We start from the raw sequence: 24,662 nt of genomic DNA on the forward strand, positions 1-24,662 counted from the left end.
ACTTACGTGATCATGGAAGGTTTTGTCAGTGGCAATCTTCTCAGTCTAGAGTATTTTTTTTTTAAAGATTTTATTTATTTATTTATTTATTTATTTATCAGAGAGAGAGCGAGCGCGCGCGAGCGCACGAGCAGGCAGAGGCAGAGAGAGAAGCAGGCTCTCCGCTGAGCAATGAGCCCAAAGCGGGACTTGATCCCAGGACCCTGGGATCACGACCCAAGCCAAAGGCAGCGTCTTAACAGACTGAGCCACCCAGGCGTCCTTCTAGAGTGTTTTTAAATTCAGTTTCTGTATTTATCAAAATGACACATGTACATTCCTTAAGTCAACTAGTGCCCACAGGCTTTAGCCATGAGGAGGATCAGAGTTCCCTGCCCCAGCTCTCTCCACCTTCCTGTCCTGCTTTTCACAAGAAACTACATTCCATTCTTTTGGCTATTTCTGGTATTTACTTCCATTTTTTCTAAGCAATATGCCAACAGCGATATTCATTTTTTTCTATTTTAAATATCACATATTGCTCTCCTGCTGTGGAAGCCCGAGGGTGAGCTTTCTTCAATCCCTCCCTCATGGTCTGCAAGCTTCTCCATCTTTCCAGTAAGTTATATCAGAATTGCAGCCTAACTCCACATTAGGTATTACAGAGTTCTATAAATACTGTCTGGAACGGAGTCATACGGTGTTTTATTTCTCTTCTGGTAAAACTGTGTTCTCCCTTAGTGTTAACAGTTGCCTTGTTTGGCCCGTTTTACCTATCACTGAAGACTTGCCATCAGAGCTTATAAAACTCTCAATATGATCAAGCTTATCAGACAACCCATTAGTTTCATTTTTTTCCCTTGAACATTGCTCTTGGAATCCTCCAGAAGGTCTTCCTTCTCCAGTCTGGATTGCTCACCGGGCCTCTTCAGACTTCTCTTTGCCATCCCGCTGAGCATTCCCGTTGTTTCTCTTTCGAACTCGTTGGATCCTCACTGCAATTCATGTCTCTTCTGTGTCCGTTCTTCCTTCTCCCTGGTTTATTCCCTTGTCGGTATAGCATATCCTCCCACGGCTTCCCGATACGGTATGTGCATGAGCGAAATCGGAGCCCCTGTACGCCTGGAAACAACCATTTCCTCCCACTTGATGAAAATGTTGCTCAGCAAATGTAAAGTGAAAATCACTCTCCAGCGCTAGAACCATTCTCAAGTTCCTTTTGATTCCTGATCCTTAATATGAAGATTTTTCTGAAGACTCTTATGACCTCTATTCCTAGTGTAGTGAAATTTATAAAAATATGCATTGACAATGGATTTTTCCCACTCATTTTGTCAGGTACTTGGTGGGCCCTTTCAAACTTATTCATATCATTCAGTTCTGAACAGTTATCTTGTGCTAGTTCTTTAACAGATTTGCCTTTCTCCCCCTTTCTTTCTGAAGCTTCTAGTAGTCAGATACGGGACTCAGGAATGAATTCTGTAATTTTCTCAACATTCTTAGCTTTTCTTATCTTTGTGCTTTCTTACATAGAGGCCAAACCTGATCTCCCAGTACTTCAGCTGAAGTTTACTACTTCTGCTGTCATGTTTTATTTTTGAGAGCTCTTTCTTATCTCTTACCATTTCTTATCTCTTACCATTCCTTTTCTGTAGCATCCTGTTCATGTCTCATAAATGCAAAATGGTCTCTTAGAAGGTGGCCTCGTATACCTGAGGCTATTAACTATGATTTCTGTTTGTAAGTTTCCTTTTGTTCCCCTTACAGTCTCTCATTTGTCTGGGTGCTTTTTAAAATTATTATTAGTTTGTTTATTTTCTATTTATTTTGGCCCCTTTCACTCTGGAAGCTTTCCTCCATTGGCTATTACTCCCCAGCTACCCCTTCCTATTTAAGAGTGAGGCACCATGAAGCTGATTAGAAATCACACACACCAGTGTGGAGCTCAGCATGGGGGAGGGGTGCTACGAAGCGGACCCTGCTCTTTCATCAGAGCACTCCCCCAAAGGTCCATATGGGCAGGTCTTTTCTCTCGGGCTGCTCAATTTCTCAGATGAGCCCTCCAATAATCTGCACAGGGGGTGTAAGACTGGCTGTCAGACTTCTGCCAGCCAGTGAGGACAGAGGCCAAAATAGCCCTACTGTGTGATACGCAGACTCTCAATGAACCCCGCTGTTTTCAATTTTCAGTTAACCATTAAACGACACAGGTTTGAATGGCATGGGTCTGTGTATCCACAGATTTTTCTTTGATAAATAGAGTATAATACTATAAATGTATTTTCCCCTATGATTTTCTTAGTAATATTTTTTCTGTAGCTTATTCTAAGATTATAGCATACAGTACATGAAATATACAAAGTATGTGTTGATCAACTGTTTACATTATTGGTAAGGCTTAGCGACCAAGTTGGTAACCAACAGAGCCAGGACTTGGGTCTTTTGAGTTTAAAGACACACTACATAATTCTATCTCTTAAAAGACCAATGCTGTGTCATTTCAATTACGTGAAACATATTAAGACCCATTCAGTATATTCTGACTTTCACTTAAATTACAGGCAGTGCTGCTCTCCAAATACTAAAATTAATTTTCATTTTATAACATATAAATTATAATGTATTAATTAAAATACATTTAAGTCACTGGGTGAAAGTGAAGAAAAGAAAGATATAAAACCTCATAGCTCCAAATCTTGTTACTCTTTTCTATCTAATCAGGTTATAAAAATCTGAAATTTAATTTTACATACTAAAGTACCAGATATCCTTTTACAAATAATCAATATTAACACATATGGAATAGAAAAACCACGATACTCATACGATTCCTGTGTTCAACTAGTGGAACAACGTAACTGGTACAAATACGGAATACCCCTTAATCCAGCTGTACACGTTCTCATACAAGTCAGCCAGTGCGGGCCAAGTGACACAGCATTCACCCCGTGCTGAGCACTATTCTTAGCACGTTACCAACCAAATCCTTAACATAACCCTACAAGGTCCTTTATTATCTCCATTTTACAGATGAGGAAACCATGTAACTTCTAGGGTTCAGAAGACTTGTACACATGCTGCCCGATTTCCTGCAAAAGTTTCCTTTCAAAATTCTAAGCCTTCCTATTATGCTCCTTGAAACCTACTGTTTTATAAATAAACTTCTTTACATGATTAACACTTTGACAACAGACTATTTCCCTACTTTTTCATTTAAAATTACAGACAAGCCAAACCATCTCTAACTTGACCATCTCGAACTCTGGTATCTTGGATTCTTCTCTTCTCTTCTGGAGAGAAAGCTCATCTCTCATGCCCCATGATTGAGTCTGAAAGTCCCTGGGTCCCAGCGCTCACCCACTCATTCAAAAGTCATATCTGTGAAAAGGACTCCATTCTTAAGGCTGCCACATACCCTCCTGTAATTTCTGTAGGCAAATGCAATTTACAGAAAGCACCTCCAGAAAAATTCATATAAACTTCTCCAAGCAATTTTATCCACAGCCCCCGTGGGGCTCCTTTCGAAGCTCTTCCATGTACAGCCTGCCCACCGCCCCATCTCACCTCCACCTGCTGTCTCTTAAAAGGTCTCTCCCTGAACTGCCCGTGACAGAACTGCCTGGAAGGCTTGTCTACAGCAAAACCATTGGAATTAACTTGTCAATTGGGGCTGTCCAAGGATGGAGCCCAGGAGTTTGCATTTGAAACACTGCCCAGGTGATTCTTCTGGCTCATTAACATCTAAGACCCAACCCTAGGAACACATGGACCTGACCAAAAATTTCAGAATACTCAGTTTCATCTCCGCCCCATCCCTTGGCATTATTCTAGAAAACTATGATGTCAGTGTGATTATCTATAATACCCACATATTAGCTTCGCTTTTTTTTTTTTTAACCTCCTGTATGCCAGTGATCAGCACTTCCTGTCCATGTCAACAACCCACTCCTCCTTTACCTCCTTAACAACTCAATTTGCCAATAATCTTAAAACCCACAGGGTACCCTGCCCCGCTGATCTTTCTTCCTCTCCCTCCAAATCTGTTCTTAGCCCTAAGCCCGACTCCAATCACACAACTTCTGCTTTCTCGCACCTATCACAGACACCGCCCCCCCCTCAGCTCTACTCCCTGCTCTGTGCAGGGCAGACCCCAGACCGTCTCAGCACCCTCATCAGCAACCAGAGACCCCCCGAGCCTGCCCAAGGTGGCACTGTATGAACTGGGATGCTACAGCTGGTCCCATAAGCTGTCACCCTCGGGATTCTCTTCTGCATCAAGTTCTTATCAGCCCCATGACAACAGTCATGAGTATAACTAATACTTACAGAGCTGACTGGGCCTGATGGCTCTTACCTCATCTAATGCTCACAACTCTAGGAAGTGGGTACAGTATCATCCTCACTATCAGCCAGAGACACTGAGGCTAAGAGAGATCAAGTAATCGCATAAGGCCTCACAACCAGCGTGTGACAAAGCTAAGCTTCAAACTCCACAAGCCTCTTTCCCCAGTCTGGGCTCAGGTTCCTTTTCTTCCTGCTCTAATAATAAAGGAGGAGAAAGGAAAGAAAAGGGAAAAAGTGGCTCAGGATATGCCACTTGGGAGGAAATGAGGCCAGGGCTCCTGCAGAATTTTTGGGAGAACTCCGCCTGTGGCTCTGCTCCCCTCCACCTTTGATCCCAGCCTCATCTCCATAAAATGGCAACACACAGTGGTACCAAACCACGTATGTATATAAAGGTCATATTCTGGAAAGCTTACAAATGAGCTTTACATGTTGCAACCTTTGTCTTTTATTGGCCCAAACTTATAAAGAAGAACATGTAAATGAATACTGCTGACCAATTTTTCAAACTCACCTCTTATTTTTCTTGTAATTTTCCAGCTGTTGGGACTGCATATGTTTGTATCTTTCCAATTCACACTGTCCACATAAATCCTCCAGATTCAGCAGGTGGTTTTCGACTTCCTCAAAGCTAGCCTCTAAATGAGCTGGAAGTACAGAAGGTCCAAAAAAATTAGAAAACAAACGTAAAAAGTCAGAATCTTTGATTACAGAGGAAAAAAAAATGTCCAAAAGTTACAAAGTTTAAAATGTTGAAACTGTCTTTAATATTCTTCATTAAGCTTACTTTCTTTTTTTTTTTTTTAAAAGATTTTATTTATTAGAGAGAGAGAGATCACAACTAGGCAGAGAGGCAGGCAGAGAGAGAGGAAGGGAAGCAGGCTTCCCACTGAGCAGAGACCCCGATGCAGGACTTGATCCCAGGACCCTGAGATCATGACCTGAGCCAAAGGCAGAGGCTTTAACCTGCTGAGCCACCCAGGCGCCCCTTCATTAAGCTTTCTTGAAGCAAAATAAAATATATTGACCATCTTTAAAATGTACCTCAAATTATCTTGACTTTATTTTTATATTTCAAGTATTTGCAAATGTAATCTTCCAAAATACTTTAAATATTCTATTAACCAGGGTGATGAGGAAACAGAGCATCGTGATTCATCTAATGTGATATCCTAATGATCCCATAAACCACATGTGAATAATCAATTTTCAAAGGAGAATATAGCAAATTATAATTAACACAAATTATACCAAACATAATTTAAAATTTGAGATTCCAAGTGACTTGAGCAGAGCATTTGTTTTGCCCTGGCAAATGGTCCATGGCAATCTTCACATGTCACTGCCAAGCTGCACAGACCTGGTAAGCCCAGGGCACAGGCTGGTGGGCAAGAGCCTCAGCTCTGCTAACCAGACCACTAAGGTGTCTACTGTGTCTCTAGGCCACAGAGCTTGGCAGCTTTACTGGAACATGGAGGTCATGTTCCAGTAAAAACCTTCATTTAAAAAGATCCAAGACCAAAGCCTGCAGAAATTAATTCAGCGCTTTGCCCAAGGTCACCTAGCGACTGAAGGGCAACTGGGAATCAAAACCAAGTCCGTCCTGTGCTACAACAATTTCTGAAATGATCGGGTGCTTGGTGAACGAGGACTTCCTAGTTGTAGAAGTGAGGGCTGGTTGTTTCCTCCAACACGAGAGAAGTTTTAGAGGTCGAAGATTTTAGAGAACTCCAACAGCACTGTGCCCATTTGCCAAACACCCTGTGTGCCAGACACTGGATACAGAGATGAAAAAGACAGTCCTTGTGCCAAAGAGCTGAAAGCAGGAGAGACGTATTTCAACGACACCACGTCCTGGCAGAGTGAGGCATGCAGAGCTCAGGAAACTCAGAGTGGCGCCTAACACAGATGAGGGAGGTGAGGGGAAGGTCCAGCAAGAGAAGGACCCTCGAATCTGGAAGTCCCAGCCACCCAGTGGGGAAGGGATGGGGCAGCAGGGAAGGAGCGAGTTAGCTGTGTAGACTTCAGGTCTCGCTTTCACACAAACAGCTAAATGAAATCATGGTGCATCTAATTCCTTCATGTGTCTGCTGGATTTCCGCAGGACCGCCCGAAGCAGCTTTTGTAGCATCGGGATTAGACGCAAACTCCACAAATTTCAACTTGCAGTTTTACGGTTATTAAGATGCAAATTTTGGCCTCTTTGTAACCTGTGATCCAAAGATCTATCTAAATATCCAGGCTAGCTATCCAACCTCCCTCTTCTGTTTGGTAGAATTTAGGGCTTAAAAACAGGGATTTGGGGGAAAATAAAATTTTACAGAAAAGTGAAAGCGTGATGACAGTTTAGTACTCCTTTTCAAAAGCACTTCAGGTACTCCCAGATATTGACAGGTCACCGTAAGTAAATCTGTACGAGGGCTGCAAAGGGCTGACGGTCACGCAGTTCATAGCAGCTTTCAATCTATCTTCCAGGGCCACAGAAGACTCACTATATGTGAGACGTGATCATGGAAAGCCTAACCCGAAACCATATGCAAAATCTAAATTTCAGTCCACGAGGAATTAAATCCAAGTTTTTTAATAATGACCTGCATGGTACATAGAGAATTCATGTGCGGGAAAACTGGTAGAATGATGTTACTGTATTCACTGCTGTTTACATTATTTTGTTATTGTTATTACATTAAGTGGAAAAACGAGTAGGCGCCTCAGTCTGGGAGCTAGGGCTACTGGCCCTGAAGAAGCAGTGTTCAGCTCATTCTGTTATAACTGGCTTGACGGGGTCTTAAATGGCGATCATAGCTAATAGGATTATTTAAAAGGCTATTTCACTTTGATTAGTGATAAGAACTAGAATAATTAAATTTAATATGAAATCCATTTAACTCTAAGCTACTTGGTTCCTGCAGTATCATGCATGTTAAGTTGTTATCCTTAGCATACGGGGGACTGGCCAGGAGGAGGGCTTTGAAGCGCACTTGGAAACCAGCTCTGCCCCTTACAGTGACGTAAGACATCTCATCAGTGAAAATAGGGCTAACAGTTCACATCTTCCAAAGCTGTCAAAAGGGTCCAATGGAGCCCAGCATATAAACACTATATACCTACACATAAATACAAAGTGCACCTAACTTAGCACTTGACAGTAATTTATAATTGACTATTAAAATGCAGAGAAAGGGACGCCTGGGTGGCTCAGTGGGTTAAAGCCTCTGCCTTCCGCTCAGGTCATGATCTCAGGGTCCTGAGATCAAGTCCCACATCGGGCTCTCTGCTCAGCAGGGAGCCCGCTTCCTTTCCTCTCTCTCTGCCTACTTGTGATCTCTGTCAAATAAATAAATAAAATCTTTAAAAAAAAATGCAGAGAAAGGGGTGCTTGGGTGGCTCAGTGGGTTAAAACCTCTGCCTTTGGCTCAGGTCATGATCCCAGGGTCCTGGGATGGAGCCCCACTTAGGGCTCTCTACTCAGCAGGGAGCCTGATTCCCCACCCCCACCCCGCCTGCCTCTCTGCCTACTTGTGATCTCTGTCTGTCAAATAAATAAATAAAATCTTAAAAAAAGATGGAGAGAAAAAAATGTATAAAAAATAGCTGAGTTCCATGAAAGTCATTTATTTTTTAAAAGATTTCATTTGAGAGAGAGAGTCCACACGCACACTCATGCAAGCAAGGGGGAGGGAGGACAGCAGACAGGGAGGCAGAGGGAGAAAATCTCAAGCAGACTCCCCACTGAGCACGGAGCCTGACACAGCGCTCCATCACATGAACCTGGGATCATGACTTGAGCCAAGACCAAGAGTAGGATGCTCAACTGACTGAGCCCCCTCATACAAAAGTCATTTGAAACTAATAATTTTATAGACCAAAAATGATCACGTTGTGAACACCTATGGATCTAACAGACCAAAATATCAAGAGAATTTCACTTTTTCTAGGAAACTGACACACCTATAAATTATACTCAAAACTATGTTGTTAGATTTAAGATCCCTTGTAAGTGAGGGGGATTACATTTCAAATGATTTTGATAAAACAAAAGTAATGGAATTAATACTTGTTCTGTGTTTGAAGACATACACATACGTATTTACGTTTTTAATTTTTACTGGGACAGATGGCAACTTGTATTTAGAGGCTAGCTCTGTTGTGATAGAGAACTAATGAGGCCAGGAACTTGAATGATATGACTTGATACCTACGCAGGCCAGTTCATTTCTCATGGAGAGAAACAGTCTTCTAGATACATACTAAACTTGCCACCCTGGTTCACTCTTGTGTTAATAAAATGGCAACCAAGTGGAACATGGGACTGGTTTAGCACCAGCCTGGGACTACTACTAAGAAACAAACAGTACACGCTTCAGAATTGACCAACAGCTTCATGTTCTTGTTTCAGAATGGCAAATCTAGATCTAAAACACTTGGGAGACTCAGTGTCCATTTCATTGCTACCACAAATTCCTATTTCTGTTCTCTTCTTTTATTAAGTTAAAGGTTCCTGAGTACTTGAAGAAACCAGTGTAGGGGCGCCTGGGTGGCTCAGTCGGTTAAGCGTCTGCCTTCAGCTCAGGTCATGATCTCAGGGTCCTGGGATCAAGCCCCGCATCAGGCTCCCTGCAGGGGATGGGGGTAGAGGGCAGATGGAGGGGGGGGGGGAGTCTGGTTGAGATTCTCTCTTCCTCTTCCTCTGCTCCATCCCCCTACTCTCATTCAAATCAATAAATAAAATCTAAAAAAAAGAAAAGAATCTAGTTTAACACCTTTATTTAGTATTCATCTAAGTATTCATCTTAGTATATTTGTCATCTCCCCACCCCGCCCCACCAAGGGCCACAGCCTACTTTTCCAGTCTCACTACTTCCTTCCTTCGGGACCACTCACCACCCTAAGACAACTCATGCACCTTCCTGTCTCTCTGACTCTGTCTGCTCCTGGGGTGCCTGTGCTCGCTGCCCTCCCTCCTCTCCTGCGCTTCCACACCTCTGAACCTCGCACAGAGCTTAAACTCTGATATTCTACGACTACTTGTATATTCCTGAGTATTCTCTCAGGAATCAGGAAGGGTCTTAAGGGTATTAACTGTATGTTTGCATGTTTGTATCCCGTAATACCTAGTCTACTAAACTCAACTAAGAATGGCTCTATCCCACTAAAACATCAAATAATAACCACAAAAGCAACCGCATGATTCGTGCTCATCGAACTTAAATATTAGGAGGTTATGCTAAATTTTGTAAAAGGATAAATTAAACACAGGCAGAGAAGTTAGAAAACATCAGGCAACACAATGGTACTTTGTTATTGATATGTCAGACCAGGCCCCTTTATCAGTGAGTTAGAGCAGCAAAAGCAATGGAAATTTTCCATTTTAACTTTTACTGGCTTGAAATCAGTAATCAAATGCAGAAGAACTATACTGACAAAAATAAATTTTCTTCCCTTTTTATATTAAAAACTTTAAAAAGTTCTTTTAAATAATTGCAAGCATATGTATGTGATGTGTACTCTGAATATTTTATATTGCATTTATTCTTTTTTTAAAAAATATTTATTTATTTGACAAAGATCACAAGTAGGCAGAGACGTGGGGTGGGGGGGGTGGGGAGCATGCTCCCTGCTGAGCAGAAAGCCCGATGCAGGGCTCGATCCCAGGACCCTGAGATCATGACCTGAGCCAAATGCAGAGGCTTAACCCCCTGAGCCACCCAGGTGCCCCCATATTGCATATAAATGGCAGAAACTGAATGTCCCAGTCACAACCTTCTCATTTTCCAAGACCAAATGAATCGGATATATGAGGAAGTAGGCAACCAAACTCAGAATGCATGTGCATAAAACACCAGCAGGCCTCCACAGGCACCTTCACGAGAAGCTCAGACTTGACCACTCTGCTCGCTCGAACAACAGCATATGTCTTATTTAGTGATCAGTGGAAAAGATCGGTGGAATTTTATTGTGAAAAGCCATGTGGGAATGCCTGACAGCTGTGCAGGAGAGAGCCTCACAAATCTTTGTGAGGAGACTGTCCCAGAGGAAGAGCGATTCTGTCTGGCATTTTTCTTTGGGCCATTTGTTTGAAATACATATTATCTGCAGGGGAACCACTTACGTATGAAGAATGGGGCGGCACACTAAAATTATTTCATACTTAATGAGTACTTTTCTAACAAAACAAGTAGCCTCGAAGAAGAAAGAAATCTCCTCTGGTTGCAAACCCAGAGGTCACAGAGGCCAGGTACTAAAAGGCTTGAAAGAATCTTCAAATGCTTACATTACCCTTTTATGTAATACGATAATAGAGTAGTGATGCGGAACTTTAAGAAGTACATTAACTTGCAAGTGCCGTTATGGCACAGACGAGATCTGGGGAGCACATGAAAAGGTGTCTAAAGAGAGTTAATGTGCCTCCCGAAGGGTCTAATCTCAGAAAGGAACCTGAACAATAAAAATAACCTAGTTCCCGAGACGCTTGTAGCTGGGGCAGTCGACTGTCTAGAGGCTCTCAAATTCCAGAAAGACAGCAAAACAACAGTGTATCAGGTTAGGTCACAGCAAAAGAAAGATACAAACTGAGTCTATGGCTGTCACTCTCACAGCACTTTGTTATCTAAGAATTCACAGATTCTTCTGCTCTGGAAGAAGAGAACAGTCTTTTCAAAGTGGGTCACTTAAAATAAACTAAGCGAGAGCAAAAACTCTGAGGGGCCCTTGACGTGTTAAACTTCAACACATGAACAGGGTTAGGCTACCCTCTAGTGGAAGTTCAAGAGAATTCAATACTTTCCACACATTTACCAGGTTTTATGACAACATGGACACTGGTTATTTTAGAAGAAGCACGTCTGTAGCAGGTGGTTGACAACATTCCATTTTTTGTTCTCCTTATACATAATCTACCGATGTTCAGACTATGACACTGTTCACCTACCACATTTCATGCTACCTACCCAGTTTTAGCGATAAGCTCAGTTGAGTAACATCCACCCAAACCCTTCTGTCAAAGAATAGTGGTTTTGTGCATTTGCAAAGGCTGGAGAGACTCCCACTAGAACAACGGCATCTGCAGGTACCCAGTCCCGTGCAGTGCTGTAGTCCCCGTGCCTACCCAGAGCCCATGGCACACAGTACATGTCTCATTAGGTACTAAGCACTGAGCTGAGCGCCCTCCGTACATCTGTCATCTTGTTCAACCCTCCAACCACCCTCTGAAGCAGGAACTCTCATCCTCTTTCTGCAAGGAAACAAGCTTGGAGCGCTCAAGAGGCCTGCACAGGGTCCCACACGAGGCTGTGGTATTGGGATCCAAACCCAGATATGAGAGAAGTTCACGGCCCTTATTCTCTAGTTCCCAGCATATCGTCATTTTCTTTTTTAACACCAAACTACCAGTAATTATCTATTACACAGGCTTATGTGAGATGAATGGATCCCACTCCATTTGAAAAAAAAAAAAAAAAAAAAAAAAAAGAAGGGATTATCCAGTCTTACATCACAATTCCTGGGGATCAGGTAATCAGGAGTTGTGTTTATTAAGCTATAAGATAAGGCACAGTTAAAAGCATCATCAAGGTTCAGATTGCTCACATCACATAAGTCCTTTACTCTGTAATTAAAGGGCAGACGGTCTAGAGGTCAGAGCAAGTCCGAAAAGGACATGTAGCCCGGAAGATGGCGGGACCCACTGGATACGGTATCAGATCTGACAGAGCACAAAGTTCAAAGAAGTTAAGGGAACCCTGGGACTATATACAGGTCAGTTACTATTTCCTAGTTTTTAAAATTTTTAAAATAATTTGCTTGACTATTTAAGCCTTGTACTATTATGTCAAAGTATTCAGGTGATAAGAGAGATTCTGAAGCTGCCAAAAAATAAAAGAATCCAGCAATATATGAGCAAACATTTAAACACTGGGTTCCAGAAAAAATAAATAAAACACTGGGTTCCAATATCTAGGAATGGTACATACTCCTTAAAATGAACTCATAGGGAGCCTGGGTGGTTCAGTGGGTTAAGCCTCTGCCTTCAGCTCAGGTCATGATCTCAGGGTCCTGGGATCGAGCCCCATATTGGGCTCTCTGCTCTGCGGGGAGCCTGCTCCCCCCCCCCACCCCCGCCTGCCTCTCTGCCTACTTGTGATCTCTGTGTGTCAAATAAACAAAATCTTTAAAAAAAAAAAAACTACATTAATGATCTAGATATATGATTATATAACCTACCCCACGAAATTTGGCTTTAAAATATTTTCCTATTGTAAAGAATATCAGCACCCGGTCCAAGATGTTTAAGTTATCTAAAAGTCTCGATTTCAAAGTCAACAGACAGGAGGCCTTCAGACTTCCTGTTGTCTGTTCTACAGCCGGGTACATTACTGTGACAGTACTGTATACAGCATAATGTGGATAGCGGTATACATTACTAACTAACTACATATCAGACAAAGAACAACAACACAGTGAAAACCACAGACAGCATGTATTTCAAATGCTAATGATAATTCAGACTGGCAACAGATATGAAAACCACCTAGATTTGAGCTATTTTTAAGCAAACAATAAACTCTTCAAAATAAGCATACCTCATTTTACGGTGCTTCACAGATACTGTGTTATTTACAAATTCAAAGTTTGTGACCACCCTGCCTGGAGCAAGTTTACTGGTGCCATTTTTCCAACAGCATTTACTCACTGCATGTCTCTATGTCACATTTTGGTAACTCTCACGATATTCCAAACTTTACTATTACTATGGTGATCTGTGATCAGTAATCTTTGATGTTGCTACTGTCACTGATCTGAGATGCCATGAACCACACCTATAAAAGACAGCGAACTTAACTGGTAAATATTGTGTGTGTTCTCTCTACCAAGGGGCCGCTCCCCGCCGCCCCCCCCACCTCCTGGAGCCTCCCTAGTCCCTGAGACTCAACAATACTGCAATGAGGCCAATTAACAACCATACAATGGCCTTTAAGTATTTAAGTGAAAGGAAAAGTCATACGTCTCTCACTTTAAATCAAAAGCTAGAAATGATTAAGCTCAGTGAGGAAGGCATGATGAAAGCTGAGACAGGTTGAAAGCAGCAAGGCCTTTTGTACCAAGCAGTTAGCAAAGGTGTAAATGCAAAGAGAAAGTTCTTGAAGGAAATGAAAAGTACTACTCTAACAAACCCATGAATGATAAGAAAGCAACACAGTCGTATTGCCAACATGGAGAAAGTTTGAGCGGTGTGGACAGAAGATCAAACCAGCCACAACATTCCTTTAAGCCAAAGTCTACTCCGGAGCCAGGCCCTGACTCTCTTCAGCTCTGTGGAGGCTGAGAGATGAGGAGGCTGCAGAAGAAAAATCTGAAGCCGGGAGAGGTTGGTTCAAGAGGTTTAAGGAAAGAAACCATCTCTGTAACACCAAGCGCAAGGTGAAGCAGCAGGTGCGGAGGGAGAAGCTGCAGCAAGTTCTCCAGAAGATCGAGCTGAGAGCTAATGCAGGCGGCTGCACCAAGCACAGATTTTCAGAAGCAGCCTTGTTGTGGAAGAAGATGCCCCCCAGGACTTCCGTAGCTGGAGAGGAGAAGCCAATGCCTGCCTTCAAAGCACAGGCGGACTGTGTTGTTAGGGGCCAACGCAGCAGTTGACCTGATGTTGAAGCCAGTGTTCATTCACCATTCTGAAGACCCTAGGTTCTTTAAGAACCTTGTGTTCTATAAATGGAACAACAAAGCCTGATGACAGCACATTTGTTTGCAACATGGTTGAATATTTCAAGCCCACTGTTGAGAACTTCTGCCCAGGAAAAAAGATTCCTTTCAAAATAGGACAGCTCATTGACAACACACCAGGTCACGCAGGAGCTGGTGGAGATGGACATGATGTATGTTGTTCTCACGCCTGCTGACACATCTGTTCTGCAGCCTGTGGATCAAGGAGTCATTTCGACTTCTAAGTCTTATTTCTTAAGAGAGACATTTTGTAAGGCTGAAGTTGCCATAGACAGTGATTCCTCTGGTTTATCTTGGCAAAGCAAATTGGAAATCTTCCAGAAAGAACTCACCATTCTAGATGCCAATAAGACATTCATGATTCATGGGAAGAGGTCAAACTATCAACATGAACAGGAGTTTGGAAGAAGCTGATTCCCACCCGCAAGGATGACCTAGAGGGGTTCAGGATGTCAGTGGCGGAAGTCACCGCAGAAGTGGCAGAAAGAGCTGGAGAACCAGCGTTAGATGTGGAGCCTGAAGATGGGCTGAGCTGCTGCCGTCTCGTGATCAGACCTCATGAGGAGAGGCTCGTTATGGATGAGGAAAGAAAGTGGTTTCTTGAGACGGAAGCTTCTCTGGGTGATGATGCCGTGAAGATTGTTGGAACGACAGTGAGTGATTTAGAGCATGATATAAATTTAGTTGATCGAGCAGCAGCAGGGTCAGAGAGGACTGGCTTCAATTCAGAAAGACGTTCTACTGTGGGTAAAATGCTACCAAACAGCATCACAAGCTACAGGGAAATCATGAAAGTCAGAGTCAATCGATGAAGCCAACTTCATTACTGTGTTATTTTAAGAACTTCCACAGCCACCCCACCTTCGGCAACCAGCACCCTGGCCAGTCAGCGGCCAGCAGCACAGACGCAAGACCCTCCACCAGCAGGAAGACGGCAACTCGCTGGAAGCTGAGGTATTGGCATTGTTCAGCAATGACGTATTCTTTTTTTAATATTTATTTAATTTTAGAGACAGAAAGAGTGTGTGTGAGAGCAAGAGCTGTAAGCACAGAGGGAGAGGGAGAAAAAAAATCCCAAGCAGACTCCATACTGAGCAGAGAGCCTGACACAGGGCTCAATCCCAGGACCCCGAGATCACAACCTGAGCCAAAACCTAGAGTCAGACACCCAACTGACAGTGCCACCCAGGCACCCCAGCAACGAAGTACTTTTTTAATTAAGGTACATACATAATTTTTTGACATATACTAGTACACACTTAACAGACTATAATGTAAACATAACTTTTATATGAGCTGGAAAACCAAAAAAATTCATCTGACTCACTTGATCGCAATGTCTGCTTTACTGCCCTGGTCTGGAACCAAGTCCCACGGTATCTGAGGCACGCTTGTATATTCTGTTTTAAGTAAGGCTTATATAAACTGCATTTCCCAAGCAGAATTAACTAGGAGAATAATTAGAATTGTGGCAAAATGCCCTTAATCAATAAAGTGGTATCAAACCAAGAACACCACCTATCAACAGCGTTTACTCCCAGCTAGGAAAGAAGAAGGGAGGTTTTCCCACCTGTAAAGAAATACACGACCAATTTAAAGCCAATGATTCAGACAGATGCAGGAAGATAGGCCAAAATAAAGTGGCTAAAAAGAAAATCCCAAATGTCTTGGAGGCTATTTCTCTATTGAGAAATAGATCTCTATTGAGACAGATCATTACTATACCCACAAGAGGGAAGTGCGGCAGAGGGCAACCACAGCTTTTTTACATTTCTCTTAAGACCCAGAATCTCTTTTTCATGCCCTGATTCAAAAACAACAAAACATGGGCTCCAGGTGATGCCTGTAACAGCCAGGGCTTTCAGAATACAGTTCATGGGGGGTACGCGGGGGCAGAGTCTGTTACGTGTCTTGATTCTTGGTTTTGGCTCTGGTGGTGATCTCAGGTCCCACACTGGGATATGCCTTCAACTCAAGATTCTCTCTCCCTCTTCCTCTACCCTTCCCACTTGCTCTCTCTCTCTCTCAAATAAATAATAAATCTTAAAAAAAGAGCATATAGTTGATGAGGCTGACAGTTGCCATCCTGTCTCATCCCCCACTAAGGACATCATCTCTGTGACTGGGATCCTGGAACCACAACTTATTAACTGTGCCACCCTGAGCAACTCATGGTCTCTCTGAGACTTACTTTCCTTAGCTATAAAGTAGGATAGTAATAGCTACTTTTAAAGGGTTCATGTGAGGATTACAGATCATGTTTGTAGAGCACCTCGCAGAGATGACAGGATATCTGTACCTTCTTACCTATAAGACTGAATCAGGTTATTGGCCTGGGATATTTATTTCCTGCATAGATACTCCTACCTCTTATACTTCACTAAGATCTTAAGCTCGGTCAGAAAAGTGAGCCACAGTATTATCCCATCATGTGGCGCTATCAAACATAAAAGGGAATTTTTTGACTATAAACCCAAGAAATGAAGAATATCAGCAAAATTCATTCCAATGAAAACAAAACAATATGAACCTCATCAGGTATAAATTGAGCCAAACAGGAACCCTCATTTGCCTGGGTTTGTTTCATCTCTCAAGTGTTCGAGGGGGAAAAAAAAAAAAAAAAACACATTTCAAGACACAAAGCTCTAAGCAGACCTCATTTTTAAAGCAATAACTTCCAGAGTACATGCTACAACCAGAACAAAGTCACTATAACCCCTTTTATTTTATATATTTGTACTTTTTTTTTTTTAAGTAGGCTGCACACCCAACGCGGGTCCCAATGCGGGGCTCAAACTCATGACCCTGAGATCAAGACCTGAGCTGAGATCAAGAGTCAGACACTTAATCACCCGAGCCACCCAGGCGCCCCGTATATTTATCCTTTTACACTGAGATACAATGTCACACACACACACCCGAGTCACTCTAAGAATCAAAAAATTATAATTGTGCATCCTGAGCTGAACAAAAGCAAAAAGGTTAGTGATTTATTTTCGAAATAATTTCTGTACTTTCAAACTATTTCCTGTCCAATCCTCTGTTAATCAGACATGAAATTATAGTTATAAGTTACAGTTACAAATTATAGTTAGAAGTCACTCTTTTCCAAAAAATCATATTAACTAAGAATTTAATGTATTCTTAGAGGGCTTTGAATTTCTTCCCATTTCTGTCCAAATTATTCCCCTTCCTAAAAGTGATGGACATGATACAAACATGAAACTCACTCAGACTTGCTGTCATGGATTCCAAATCCGCTACTAAGCCGGGAAGCTGCTGGAGCTGCTCCTGTAACTGCACCAGGCTCGCCCTCTTCTTCTCCCAGTGCGCTGAGAGCATAACCACCTCGCTGTCCACCAGCTGCAACACAGAGGAGCAAGGGCAAAGTCAAAGCAGATTTCAGGCACCAGGAAATGACAGCAGAATGAGGGTTACTCAATGTTATCTTTAAAACCCCTCCACTGAGTGTCCACAACAGGACCCGCCCCCCTCCCGAGAAAACTGGACTTGTTTTCTTTCTTAGAAAAGCACCAGCTTCACATTCAGTGCAGAAAACCTCAAATTACTGCTTGTCTCACTGCATCATAACCCGGAGAAGAGAAAGTCCAGAACTGACCTTAGAAATCACTAAGTATACCCTGTTTTTAAGGAAACTATGTATTTGAAAATCCAAATCTAGAAAAAATAAATCAAAAACCCAACACTAACAACGGAAAAGAAAACACGACAACCCAAACCACAATTATCGGATAATTATTTGCTTTACAAAAGGGCTTTTATGAACAGAAAAGTTACTGAATCCATTTAGAATACATACGATTGAATTTAAACAGCAACACACTGCAAAAAGTAACGTAAACACTACTTGTATGTGAAGGAATTAAGGCAACTGACCGATTCCAGAAAAAATGGGGGAAAGCACTGTTAACAGAGAAGGAATTCAGACGTAAAGCTCCTGATAGCACGGCTGTGACATACTAGACGGGCCTGAAAGAACGCTAACCTCTTTTACTGAAGACTATACAGAAAATGGCAATTGGGAGTTTCTCCCAGACAATTCTGTTTTGGTCTTATAATGGGAGGGAAAGAGCTTAGAATAAGATTTAGAAGGAGCAGGGAGAGGTCATCTTTTGAAAACACCACCAACAATAAGCAAGAATTGTGAAAGATAACCACAGTAGTACAGTAAATACAAAGAATGCAAAATTCCTTATATAACAGAAGGAAATGCATTTGAATTTTATCTGTAAGTCAGAGTTCACAATTCAGTTAAAAAAAAAAAATAGAAAGGCAATCTATTCATCCCGAGATTAAGATTTCTCAAGTAAGAACATGAACAAATTTTTTAAAAGACTTTTTAAAAAAAAATTTGAGAGAGAGAGAGCATGTGCACATGTGCACCTATGCACACACAAGCTTAGGGAGGAAGTGCAGAGGGACAAGTAGACTCCCCGCTGAACGCAGAGCCCCATGCTGGACTTGATCCCAGGACCCGGAGATCATGACCTGAGCTGAAATCAAGAGTCAGATGCTTTTAAAAAAAAAAAAAAAAAGAGTCAGATGCTTAACTTACCAAGTCACCCAGGCGCCCCTGAACACAAATTCTTACTATATCCCACTAAGGTAACAAATTACTTTGGAGAAATAAAAATATCAAAATCAAGTGCAAAGTTACTTGTATGTAGTGCTAGATTGCTTCAGTTTCTACATTTTAATATTCTAGAAATTCCAACATGGCAACAAAAGAACTAAGCTCCAACAGAGGGGTTAAAAGCTGCCTGGTTTCCTTACTGTGTCCCCTGGCTCACACACATCCCCATTGCTTTCTGGCCCATACGGGAGAGAAGACCACGTCATCTCCCCAGGACAAGCCTCCGCTGAGCTGGAGAGGTGACACCAAGCTTTACCCAGGTGGCACAGCTCATTAATTTCATATACTTAAAAATGTGTATTGCCAACCACTTTTATAAAGATGGCTAAGAGTAGTTTAAGAAATGCTGAGCGATGCTACCATATCTGGCTGTGCAGTGATAAGGAAACTAAGGCCTGACATGAGGATCTGTGTCCCTAAAATCAACTTGTACTGACTGCTCCCTGTCTGCCAGGCACTGTTCAGGCTACGGAGATGTAACAGTGAACAAAACAGGGGCGCCTGGGTGGCTCAGTGGGTTAAGCCTCTACCTTTGGCTCAGGTCATGATCCCAGGGTCCTGGGATCGAGCCCCACATCGGGCTCTCTGCTCAGCGGGGAGCCTGCTTCCTCCTCTCTCTGCCTGCCTCTCTGCCTACTTGTGATCTCTGTCAAATAAATAAAATCTTAAAAAAAAAAAAAAAAAAAAATCCTGCCCCCTGGGGGCTTAAATCCTCACAGCAGGTCTCTCAAATTAGCTTCACTTTTTAAACTCAAAAAATAAATAAATAAATAAATAAAAATTCCTGGATCACAGGGCTGATTTAAGGCTAAATATATTTTTCCTGGTACATGGTGTATTTTTTTTTTTTAATAAAGTCTGTGAAATCTTAATTACCCTGGTTAATTAGGTTACTTTGAAAAATCGAGAACAATTTTTTTTATATTAACCACTTCTTACTGAAAGTGCAACATAAATATTAAAACAACTACAATCTAGTTCACAGCTTCCACAAAATTGAAAATTACATTCTCAATACAGGATAGAAGCAACATATACAGAAAAAATATAAGAATACACTAAAATACCATTTTTATTTAAAAGAATGAGACACTGAATGGATTCTCAAAAATCATTATCAATGATTATGCAATAATACTAAAAACATTGAGCATTTTCTATGGGCCAAGTCCTATGCTAAGCAATTTACATATATTTTCTCATTTAAACCACACAGCAACCTTATAAACTAAGCACTTCTAGCACCTCCATTTTACAGATAAAGGTCCTTACGTGTAATGAAGCTATGTCTCTTTTCAGGGCCTCCGTGGACTGAGATCAATCCCATGGAATTTGACACTTAAGTCCAGGCCCTCACTCAGTATTCTAGAGATTGCGCTACAGGGGTGTAGGCAAGGAAGAAGAGAGAAGCTAGCGGAAGAAAACATTCTAAAAAACCATACTTCAACTCTACTTAATGATAAGAAATGATCTATCACCAGAAGGCCAGTTTTTCCACCTCTAAATAAACAATTCTGAATAAAGCCAGATCAAACACCAGGAAATCGAACTCAAACAATTAAAGCAAACCCGCCGTGCTTCATTCCAAAATTCCTTCCCATGGACACTGAAGCAGGAGCATGAAGACAAAAGGAGAATAGCAAACTCAACAGCTCAATGTTTTGGGGTACACAATTTCATGTGATTTCTAAACAACTTCATATGGTAAGCAAGGTAGGTAGTGTTACGCCATTATATAGACGGGGAAACTAACAACAGAGAAACCAAGTTAGGAGCCCAAGGTCAAATAGACTAGTGCAGAAAGTAGGATTTCCATCACCCAGTTCAGTGAACTTTCTGCCGCAGCCAGAGGAGAGACACACTGGACCAGACAGTGAAGCATGTCTCATTTAACCAGCGTACACTTCACTGTTCTACCATGAACCTAAGGAGTTCAACATGAAGACAAGCAAATACTTCACAGCAATAGGAATTAGAAGCAAATAATGCACTAGAAGTCTAGCTTTTAAAAACTGCCCTCAGAGTCTAACCCCTAACATTATTCTTCATTTATAATATTGCTAGGAAAAAAAGTCAAAGAACTTGTAAAAAAAAAAAAAAAAGTACTACTATTGACTACGAATGTTTATTTTACAAGATACTGTCTGAATTTTAAGACTATATAGTAAGAAAAAGCTTTAAAGGAAATGAGTATAAAATAACTTGTCAAAAAAGAATGACTGGTTCTTAAGTATATTTGCCCCGGCAGGTTGTTTGGCCTTTCACGTGAGCACAATCTGACAAAATATAACTCATCATAGGTTTAACACCATGCGTATCAAAGCTATACATTTTAAAAACTTACGTATGTCTCAACAATACATCAGAAGGCCTGTGGACTCTGAGAAACAAACTGAGGGTTTTGGAGGTTGGGGGAGCCTGGTGGTGGGTATTATGGAGGGCACGTATTGCATGGAGCACTGGGTGTGGTGCATAAAGAATGAATTCTCGAACACTGAAAAGAAATTTAAAAAAATTTTTAAAAATTAAAAAAAAATACATCAGGCTTTAAAATAAATTGTCTTTTTTTTAAAGATTCATTTATGAGAATCTGGAAGAAATGGACGCATTCCTAATAACATATAAACTACCAAACCCGAAACAGAAAGAAATAGAAAACCTGAGCAGACCCATAACCAGCAAAGAAATTGAAGCAGTAATCAAAAATCTCCCAACAAACAAGAGCCTAGGGCCAGATGGCTTCCCAGGGGAATTCTACCAAACATTTGAAGAAGAAGAATATCTGTTTCAAAAAACAGAAATGGAAGGAAAACTTCTAAACTCATTTTATGAGGCAAGTATTACCTTGATCCCAAAAGCAGATAAAGATCCCACCAAAAAGACAACTACAGACCAATATCCCTACTGAACATGGATGTCAAAATTCTCAACAAAATTCTCACCAACATGCTACCCAATAGGATCCAACAGTGCATTAAAAAGATTATTCACCACGACCAAATGGGATTTATTCCTGGGCTGCAAGGTTGGTTCAACATCAGCAAATCAATGTGATACATTAATAAAAGAAAGGATAAGAACGATATGATCCTCTCAACAGACACAGAAAAAGCATTTGACAAAGTATAGCATCCTTTCTTGATTAAAACAGTATAGAGATAGAGGGAACATACCTCAATATCATAACAGCCATATATGAAAAGCCAATAGCAAATATCATTTTCAATGGGGGAAAAACAAAGCTTTTCCCCCTAAGGTCAGGAACACAACAGGGATGTCCACTATAACCACTGTTGTTCAACATAGTACTAGAAGTCTTAGCCTCAGCAATCAGACAACAAAAAGAAACGAAAGGCATCCAAACTGGCAAAGAAGACATCAAACTCTCACTCTTTGCAGATGATATGATACTCTATGTGGAAAACCCAAAAGATTTCACCCAAAATTTCCACAACTCATAGAGGAAATCAGCAAAGTGGCAGAATATAAAATCAATGCACAGAAATCAGCTGCATTTCTAAACACTAAGAAAGAAGAGAAATTAAGGAATCGATTCCATTCACAATTGCACCAAAAACCACATGACACCTACGCATAAACCTAACCAAAGAGGCAAAGGATCTGTACTCAGAAAACTATAAAGTACTCATGAAAGAAATTGAGGAAGATACAAAGAAATGGGAAAATGTTCCATGTTCATGGATTGGAAGAACAAATACTGTTAAAATGCCTATGCTACCTAGAGCAATCTATACATTCAGTGCAATCCCTATCAAAATACCATCAACATTCTTCACAGGGCTGGAACAAATATCCTAAAATTTGTACGGAACCAGAAAAGATCCTGAATAGCCAAAAGAATGTTGAAAAAGAAAACCAAAGCTGGCGGCATCACAATTCCAGACTTCTAGCTCTATTACAAAGCTGTAACCATCAAGACCGTATGGTACTGGCACAAAAACAGACACACAGATCAATGGAAGAGAATAGAGAGCTCAGAAATGGACCCTCAACTCTATGGTCAACAAAGCAGGAAAAAATGTCCAATGGAAAAAAGACAGTCTCTTCAATAAATGGTGTTGGGAAAATTGGACAGCCACATGTCAAAAAATGAAACTGGACCATTTTCTTATACCACACACGAAAATAGAGTCCAGATGGATGAAAGACCTCAGTGTGAGACAGGAATCCATCAAAACCCTAGAGATTTTGTTTGACTGTGACCTCGGCCTCAGTAATTTCTTGCTAGACACATCACCAAAGGCAAGAAAAACAAAGGCAAAAATGAACTATTGGGACTTCATCAAGACGAAAAGCTTTTTGCACTGCGAAGGAAACAGTCAACAAAACCGAAAGACAACGTACAGATCGGGAGCAGATACTTGGAAATGTCTTACCAGATTAAGGGCTAGTATCCAAAATCTATAAGGAACTTGCCAAATCCAATACCCAAAGAACAAATAATCCAATCAAGAAATGGGCAGAGGACATGAACAGACATTTCTCCAAAGAAGACATACAAATGGCCAATAGACACATGAAAAAATGTTCAACATTACTGAGCGTCAGGGAAATACACATCAAAACCACAATGAGATACCACCTCACACTAGTCAGAATGGCTAAAATTAACAAGTCAGGAAACGACAGATGTTGGCAAGTATGCGGAGAAAAGGGAACCTGCTTACACTGTCGGTGGGAATGCAAGCTGGTCAGCCACTCTAGAAAACAGCATGGAGGTTCCTCAAAAAGTTAAAAATAGAGCTACCTTACTAGCCAGCAATTGCACTACTAGGTATTTACCCCAAAGATACAAATGTAGTGATCCAAAGGGACACCTGCACCCCAGTGTTTATAGCAGCAATGTCCACAATAGCCAAACTATGGAAAGAGCTCAGATGTCCATCAACAGATGAATGGATAAACATGAGGTGTATATACACACACACACACACACACACACACACACACACAGTGGAAGATTACTCAGCCAGCAAAAAATGAAATCTTGCCATTTGTAATGATGTGGATGGAACTAGAGGGTGTTATGCTAAGTGAGATAAGTCAATCAGAGAAAGACAATTATCATATGATCTCACTCATATGTGGAATTTAAGAAACAAAATAGAGGAGCATGGGGAAGGGAAGAAAAAATAAAACAAGATGAAATCAGAAAGGGAGGCAAACCATAAGAGACTCTTAATCATCGGGAACAAACTGCGAGTTGCTGGAGGGGCCGGGGGCGGGGGTGGTGGGAGGACGGGGTAACTGTGTGATGGGTATTAAGGAGGGCACGTGATGTAGTGAGCACTGGGTGTTATATAAGTGATGAATCACTGAATTCTACCTCTGAAACTAACAATACTTGAATTCAAACAAAAATTTTCTTTGTAAAAGATTTATACACACACATGCAGGGGGTAGGGAGAGAGAGAGCACGAGCCAGCACGTGCATGCTATGGGTAGGGGGAGAGGGAGAGGGAAAGAGAGTCTTAACCAGATTCCACGCTGAGTGTGGAGCCCAACACAGGGCTTGATATGAAGGGCAGCAACCCCAGGACCCTGAGATCACAACCTGAGCTGACCAAGAGTTGCATACTTAACCGGCTATGCCACCTAGGCACCCCCAAATTTTCATTTTTAAAGCTGAGTACTGTATTTCTGGAAAGGAACAGAGGCACTTTTGATCAGATGGGGGTCTCAAAACAAGTCTATGAATAAATGTAACATTACCAAATAGCATAAATTCAACAATGTACCTTACAGGAAATTCTTTCTCCTACATATTTAATATAAAATACTTACAATCAAAAGAATTATTTCTGAAAGCTCCCCTACAAGGTACAGTCTTCACTGAGCACAGTGGGACTCCTCCATGCTGATTCACATAGATACGGTATTTGATTTTATGAATGGCACTGTAATTTATTCTGTAGATAGCCTGTGTGACTGTCTAAAGTTTCAAAAA

At 41.4% G+C, this 24,662-nt stretch overlaps 1 protein-coding gene across 1 annotated transcript in view; it reads right to left on the reverse strand.

Annotated features, from left to right (window-relative positions):
* Positions 1-24,662, reverse strand: part of DTNBP1 (dystrobrevin binding protein 1) — a 127,360-nt gene that overhangs the window by 73,668 nt on the left and 29,030 nt on the right. The window contains exons 5-6 of the mRNA XM_032861604.1: positions 17,271-17,403; positions 4,838-4,970 (exon numbers count right to left, since the gene is read on the reverse strand). Coding sequence (XP_032717495.1) covers positions 4,838-4,970; positions 17,271-17,403 — 266 coding nt within the window. The remainder of the gene's footprint in view (positions 1-4,837; positions 4,971-17,270; positions 17,404-24,662) is intronic.

Source organism: Lontra canadensis, unplaced genomic scaffold (genome assembly GCF_010015895.1).
Source record: "Lontra canadensis isolate GAN:19392208 unplaced genomic scaffold, GSC_riverotter_1.0 scaffold21, whole genome shotgun sequence".
NCBI lineage: Eukaryota > Metazoa > Chordata > Mammalia > Carnivora > Mustelidae > Lontra > Lontra canadensis.